The 7,500-nt window shown below is 52.8% G+C and overlaps 1 protein-coding gene across 1 annotated transcript in view; it reads left to right on the top strand.

Moving 5' to 3' along the window:
- Positions 1–7,500, top strand: part of INTS3 (integrator complex subunit 3) — a 64,359-nt gene that overhangs the window by 25,277 nt on the left and 31,582 nt on the right. Inside the window, 2 exon segments of the mRNA XM_066610271.1 lie at positions 2,987–3,084; positions 3,611–3,802. Coding sequence (XP_066466368.1) covers positions 2,987–3,084; positions 3,611–3,802 — 290 coding nt within the window.

Below are 7,500 nucleotides of genomic sequence, written 5' to 3'. Positions count from 1 at the left end.
AGCAATGAAATAACACGGTACTCGTTCTGCAGAGGCACAGACAGGCACTTAATGCAGAAGTTTCGGAGAGATGAACCTGAGTGATGGATGAAAACAGTGCCAGCAAACCCCCGCCTCCTTCCTCCCGGGTCCCTCGACCCCTTGCTTATCTACTTGGGTGCTCCAGCCCACAGTTTGCCCTAAGCAAGAAAGATGCGCCTGAAGAATTACACGGAGTTATGCGCATAACTTGCCTTGTTGATTATGCACAGAGCTGTGCAAGTGCTTGCCGCGCAGAGCGCCTTAGCAAGAGACCTGCCTCATAGGTCAGTGAGTGGATGAACACGAGGGAAGGGAGACACATCAATGTCTCCCTTTGACATTGAATATCAATGTCAAACATCAATGAACATCAATGATTCACTCTTGCCCAAGGCTGTCAGATTGGCAGCAATTCTAACCAGCCCTTCGGAGAGCGGAGATTTTCCAAAATTCACCTGTTCCGCGCCTCCCCCTAGGTTAGGAGAGAGAGAGTCCCTGTCACATGTTTCGCGTTGCTTCGGATGTCGCTCTTGATTCCATCTGGGCCTCCGGCAGTGGATTAAAAGGGGCATCCCACTTGCTGCTCCAATTCCCTGGCTTAGGGAAGGTTCAGGAGTGTGGCAGATGAGTAGAGAGGTGGGCTAGAGAGTCCATTCTTTGCCCCCCCCCCTTCCTTTTGGACTCCAGGGACCAGAAGCTGATTCTCCACCAGAGAAGGGAAGGGCAGCTTTTGGCATGCAGATTTAGGACCCAGGAGGTCTTGGCAATGCATAGCCATTGCGGCTAGTAGCCATGGAGAGGCCTGCCCCCTGTGGGTTGTCTCTGAAATCTTACCAAAGCTACACCTTCCCCTCCCAGGGCTACAGTGGGGGGATTGGGGCCGTTTCTTCCCTTCCCTGGCTCCTTCCTTCCAAAAAGGTGTTGTCTCTCGGCCTCTGCCCCCCACCTCCCCGACACGCCTCTCACAGCCTCTTCCTTAAATACCCTGATGGCTGTGAGTTCCCTCTAGCAACCACCAGCCTCTCGCCGCCTTTTGATTCAGCCTGGCTGAAATGAATCGAGATGCAAGCCCTTCACAGCGGAGGCAGGGGCAGGGCCCGGGGGAGTCTGCTGGCGCTCGCTGCCAGGGTGGCTCATGGGAGTAGAAATGCTCAGTTCCTCCCGACCGGCTCTTTCATTCCCTTTCTTCTTTCCCTGGAAGCCTATCAATTAGTGAGAGTTTTGGGAGCCCACACACCCCCCCCCCTCCTTCAGCCATGCGGCGCTCTTTCTCAGCAGCCGGTGGAGGAGATTGGCGTTAATTTCGCCAATTTGGCTCTCGAGGACGCAGAGCACTTCCTCCACTTTGACAGCCCTCCCAATGAGATGATGGGCGCCTTGGGGCTTTGCGAAACACGTCACATGCTGGAGGAACAAAACTGTTCCCCTCCCTCCTCCCCCCAATCCTGCCCACATCCTTCACATTCGTGCCCAAGTTTCTGCGGCTGCTGTTTTGGAGCACAGGGGAAAACAGAAGAGCACCTGGTACCGGCATTCCTGCTTCCAACCTTGCTTCCCTGTAGTGAGTACCCTGAGGTTCAAAGGTAGACTGCCCTTGACCAGGCAGTCTCCATTTTTAATTCTGTCCTAGCAGATAACCGCTTCCGTATAGTTTTAGTTAGTTAACCTTTATTGGCATTATAAATATTACAGCAAACAACTGATAACAAAGTGGAACAATACAACCGTTATCCACTAGACTAGTTCAGGAAAACTAAATAGAGAAAAAAGAAATAGGATCTAGAAAGAAAAGGAGCCAGAAGGGACAACCTTATCCTTTCAGTAAAACAGGTGTTAGATGGAAAGAGGTGACTACAAAAATTTTAAAGAAGATTTTATAGAACTAAAGTCCGGCGTTTTTTGTAATGTATAGGCCAGGAAACTAGCCACTGAATACGTCAAGGGAGCAATAGAGTCTTCCAACAACTGGGGAAGGGGTGATACCTGAGGGGGAAAATTAGAAATCCAGGATTCTACCGCTTCCGTATATACCTCCTTGGATTTCTCTAATTCCCTTTTAAAGCTGTCTAGGGCTGCTATCCTGTGTGCACTAACCCAGGCGTGAGACCCTTTCATCCTGGTAGGACTTACTTCTGAGTAAACATGTATAGGATTGCACTTAAAGCCGGGTGGCCCTCAGAGTTAATTTGCCAAAAAGGTGCCTTAAGCTGCAGCTGGCTTTTTAAAGCATGTTTCAACTGCCCTGCCGCCTGCCTCTCAAAGCAGTCCAAAGAACTGTTAAAAGCACGAGAGACCTGCTGGATCAGGCCACAGACCCATCTAGTCCAGCTTCCTGTATCTCACAGTTGCTCACCAAATGCCCAGGGAGCACACCAGATAACAAGAGACCTGCAAGGCTTCCTGGGAATTGCAGTTAAGAACATAAGAACAGCCCCACTGGATCAGGCCATAGGCCCATCTAGTCCAGCTTCCTGTATCTCACAGCGGCCCACCAAATGCCCCAGGGAGCACACCAGATAAAAGAGACCTGCAAGGCTTCCTGGGAATTGTAGTTAAGAACATAAGAAGAGCTCCGCTGGATCAGGCCAGAGGCCCATCTAGTCCAGCTTCCTGTATCTCACAGTTGCCCACCAAATGCCTCAGGGGGCACATAAGACAGCAAGATGCCTGCATCCTGGTGTCGCGCCCATGCGCCTGGCCTAAGGCAACCTAATGAATCCGCAATGGAGAATTCGAGCTGCGGGCTCCTGATTCACAGCTCGGTCTCTTCACTGCCACGCCGTGCCATCTCTGAAATACCCAACAGCTTTTCTGAACACGCGGGCGCTCGAAGCGCATAAACGCGTTGCCTCTTTGGGATATCGCCGCTGGCCACGGCGCCTTCAGCACACAGAGCCCAATGAGCGCCTGATCCCTTTCTGGGTTTTTGTCTCTTCCTCACCCCACCCCGCTCCCCACTTTGCAGGCGTGCTGCAGCTTTTACAGTCCAGGACGTCGCGCAAATTTTTAGCTTGCCGCCTCACGCCGGACATGGAGACGAAGCTTCTCTTCATGACCTCACGGGTGAGTCAGGGCTGGCTCTTGCGAGGTCACTGGGCCGGACAGGTGGGCATGGAGTTGGTTGCGGTCGGGCCCCTGACAACAGAGCACAGTGTGAGTCAAGCAGAAGAGGAGATAGAGAGGGGATAACGCATATGGTTGCTGATCAGCTCTGCGGAGAGACCTTACTTCTTCCGGGTTAACAGAGGCGCTAGAAGAGCTGTGGTTGCCACATCTGTGGTTTGTTTCCCCCTTGTGGGCGCCGTTTTGGAAGCATCCACCAAGATGGCTGCATGAAGCCTCCTGTTTCCGGGGCAATATACCACTGAATAGGAGTAGCTTGGGGTGAGGAGCACTGTGAGAAGCTGTGGCCTTGCTGCTGAGCTGGTGGGCTTCCCAGAGGGTCCTGTTTGGATGTTGTAAAAGCAGAAGAGTGCTGCTTTGGCTGCTCCAAACCTTGTTTCCCAGGGGCTTGAATTCCCATGCGTCTCCCCTTCCCAAGCCCGCAGGCTGCGGTTTCATGGTGTGCATCTTCCCCCTCCCCCTCCAGGTCCGATTTGGCCAGCAGAAGCGCTACCAGGACTGGTTCCAGCGGCAGTACCTCTCCACCCCTGACAGCCAGTCCCTGCGCTGCGACCTCATCCGCTACATCTGCGGGGTGGTCCACCCGTCCAATGAGGTGCTGAGCTCCGACATCCTGCCGCGCTGGGCCATCATCGGCTGGCTGCTCACCACCTGCACGGTAAGAGAGCTTGGCGGGCTGACACAGGCAGGCGTTGAGTGGAGGGTTTAAGGCTTAAGAACGTAAGAACAGCCCCACTGGATCAGGCCATAGGCCCATCTAGTCCAGCTTCCTGTATCTCACAGCGGCCCACCAAACGCCCCAGGGAGCACACCAGGTAACAAGAGACCTCATCCTGGTCCCCTCCCTTGTTGGCTGCACATAAGAACAGCCCCACTGGATCAGGCCATAGGCCCATCTCGTCCAGCTTCCTCTATCTCACAGCTGCCCACCAGATGCCCCAGGGAGCACACCAGATAACAAGAGACCTCATCCTGGTGCCCTCCCTTGTCGGCTGCACTTAAGAACAGCCCCACTGGATCAGGCCAAAGGCCCATCTAGTCCAGCTTGTATCTCATAGTGGCCCACCTAATGCCTCAGGGAGCACACCAGATAACAAGAGACCTCATCCTGGTGCCCTCCCTTGCATCTGACATAGCCCATTTCTAAAATCAGGAGGTTGCACATACACATCATGGCTTGTACCCCGTAATGGATTTTTCCTTCAGAAACTTGTCCAATCCCCTTTTAAAGGCGTCCAGGCTAGATGCCATCACCACATCCTGTGGCAAGGAGTTCCACAGACCAACCACACGCTGTGTAAAGAAATATTTTCTCTTGTCTGTTCTAACTCTCCCAACACTCAATTTGGGTAGGTGTCCCCTGGTTCTGGTGTTATGTAAGAGTGTAAAGAGCATCTCCCTATCCACTCTGTCCATCCCCTGCATAATTTTGTATGTCTCAATCATGTCCCCCCTCAGGCGTCTCTTTTCTAGGCATCTCTTTTCTAGGCTTGCCTTACTCAGCCCCTTCTGATGAGCCCCATGGCTAAGTGAAGGTTTGAATTTGCATTTCCCCAATCCCACGCGGCCTTGCTGGCTTCCTGCTAATAGACTTGAAATAAAGCCCAAGTGAACTCTCCGAAATGAAACGTGTGCGTCACCAGCACCACGCTTTGGAGAAAAAAGGTATATAAGTGCCTGGGCCTCACGTCGGACTGCCAGTGTTTTGTGCATTATGCTCAAGGGTGGAATCAAGTGCCTAGCACAGGATTCCACCCATTGAATTCCAAGCTGTCTTTAAAATGCAAAGAATAGGGACCAGTTCTTGCGCTTGGAAAGAAACACTCCCAGATGTGTGGGTGGCTTGTGGAGAAACCTTAAGAGTGGCGCAGAACGGAGCCCATCTCCTTGTCTTGAGAGTAAAGCTGCCGACCCCTTTTAGGAACGAAGGCAGGTAGGGGCTGTTATCTTCAAAGCCAGCACCTGCTAAACAAGGACTGGCCCAGTGAATAGTGAGAGAGGAAAGGAGGCTGCAGCTTGGGTTCCACTTAGCCCTGTGCGCCCCTAATCAGCCCTAGAGAAATTGGGGTAGCCCCCGAGTCCTGGACAGAGTCCGGGGCAAGTAGTATCAAACACTTAAATGAATGGGTTTGAACATCACATGTTTCTAGCAGGGGTGAGGATTTTTGGACAACTAAGATCTTTCCAGCGCCTTGGGATTGCCCCGGCTTATTAAATTTTCTTCGTTAATTTATTGGGCCCTTGTTGTCGTGAAGATGGGTAATGAAAACAAATCTGCTTACTCACCTGGTGCGCAGCAGAGCGGTTTAGAATTTGTGGGTTCTTTTCTTTTGATTTAATTAACCAGCCTGTGAGAACGTGTCGTCGTCCCCATCAGGCGAGTTCCCCAAAGGCAGCTAGGGGTCTCACAAACACGGCACATACACAGCGTGTGGTTGTGTTACGTGCCTCATTTTTCAGTTCCCTCTGTGGCTGATACGGAGGGGAGAGGGGCAGCTTGACCTGCTTTGTCCCACCCCGACTCTTGACTTCACAGGTCTGAGCAGCCCCACCAATGCGGGGCGCTGAGGGTCTTGTGTACTTAGTGGGATGTCCTAGTTGGCAACCTTCAGTCTCGAAAGACTCTGGTATCGCGCTGTGAATGGTGGTTCTGGGACAGCGTCTAGCGTGGCTGAAAAGGCTGGATTTCACTGCACCGTCAGCCTGTGTTGTGCTTTACCGGATATAAGAGGGGAGCCCCTTGTACTCCTGAAAGCAGAACCTCTGATTTAACTCAAAGGAGACCATGGAGAGTGATGGAGTTAGGATTACGTAGGGGGGAAGCTGCATTTATTTCGGTTCAGGCTTTGTAATGGTTGCAGAGGGGGAGCTGGGGAATTGTTTAGTCTTCATGGAAAAGGTGGATTTTGCTGTGAGATTTGTAGGAAGGAAAAATAGCAGTCCTGGGAGGTGATTCCAGGCATCAGGAGCAGGAAGGGTGAAGGGTTAGAGTCGCTGAAGGGAGCAGGAGACACTTGGGCACTTGCAGGTAGAGAATCTGAGGTTCTTGACAAGCTGTCTCTTGGGGCGCAAGGGGCCAAGCCTCAGAGGGCTTGGAGGTGAAGGAGGAGCTCGTTCTGGATCTGGGCGCTGGCTGGCGTTGGGAGTTCAAGCAGGGCATCCAGTGAGGGAAGGGGTGGATGGTTTGGGCAGGAGAATCTGAAGAGAGGTTGAGGGGGCTGTGATGTGGGCAGCAGAAGACCGACAAGCTCTTTTGTCACGCCTTTACAGCCATGACCATAACCGTCAGAACACTCGCCAGTCTTTCGAAACTCCCCATTCCCCGCTTTTCTTTTACGAAACTCCTTCCACCCACCGCTTTGTTCCTCCTCCAGGCCCCGACAATGTGGGCAGCCTCTCTGGGTCCGGCCATGTGTCCGAACCCGGCTGCTTTCGATCATCTCTGAAGCCAAATGAGCTTCAGTTACGGGAAGCCCGGTCACCCAGGTTGAGACCCCGCTGTTGCAAAACCAGTGAGAAGTCTTGACTTCTGAGAAGTCGCCACGAGGAGGGTTATTTCTGTAACAACTACAAGGGGGTTTCTCTCAGGCCAGCCCCCCTCATGTTTGACACCCCCTCCCCACACGGTAGGGATGTCGTTCAGATCCCCAGTACCTGCAATGAGAGCTTCGTGGTGTCCAACCACGTTTACTCCCCACCTTTCTTTCCAGCTGTGTTGCAGCTCCCCCTGCCTCACGCCCCCCCCAGCGAGTCACTTTCCATTGCCATATGTTGCCGGGCACCGAGCTGTTTCTTGTGGTCCCGACTCATATGGAGATGGCCATTTCCACAACTTTCCCACGCCCTTGTTGTTTTCTCTGCCAAGTTCCTTTGCTAGCCATAGGACACCAGGCTATTAACTTAGAAGTCTGCTTTATGAATGAGCAAACGTGGTCAGGAGCAGAGTTCAGCTGTGGGAGCGCACTGCTGGCAGAGATACATTAACAGGGTGGTGGCACATCAAGTGGAAGAGGGACCTGGGAATTAGGGGTCCTGCCAGTGGAGGCATTTTCTCCTTCTCTTCCTAGGCTGGTTGGAGGAGGAAAGTTCAAGTTCCATCTATCCACCTCCTGTGTACTGTAGCTGTCAATTTCTGGTAGCTTTTTCCTCCCCTTGCCCTCACCATGTTCTCTGTGTGAGTGCCCATTCTCTGCACAGAGAGTGATCAGTGCATTCAGTTGCCCCCTGCTGCAGAGCCAGGGCGGGCTCTGGGTCCCCACCCTTTGTGAACACTGATTGGGGGGGGAGTCCAGGCCAGGGTGGTGACTCATGCAGAGATGCAGCAGGCAGTCTCTTCTGCAGGTAAGTGTTTTGGGA

The sequence above is a fragment of the Tiliqua scincoides genome, chromosome 15 (genome assembly GCF_035046505.1).
Source record: "Tiliqua scincoides isolate rTilSci1 chromosome 15, rTilSci1.hap2, whole genome shotgun sequence".
NCBI lineage: Eukaryota > Metazoa > Chordata > Lepidosauria > Squamata > Scincidae > Tiliqua > Tiliqua scincoides.
Note: the sequence above shows the minus strand (reverse complement) of the source record. Positions and strands in the feature narration are given on the sequence as shown.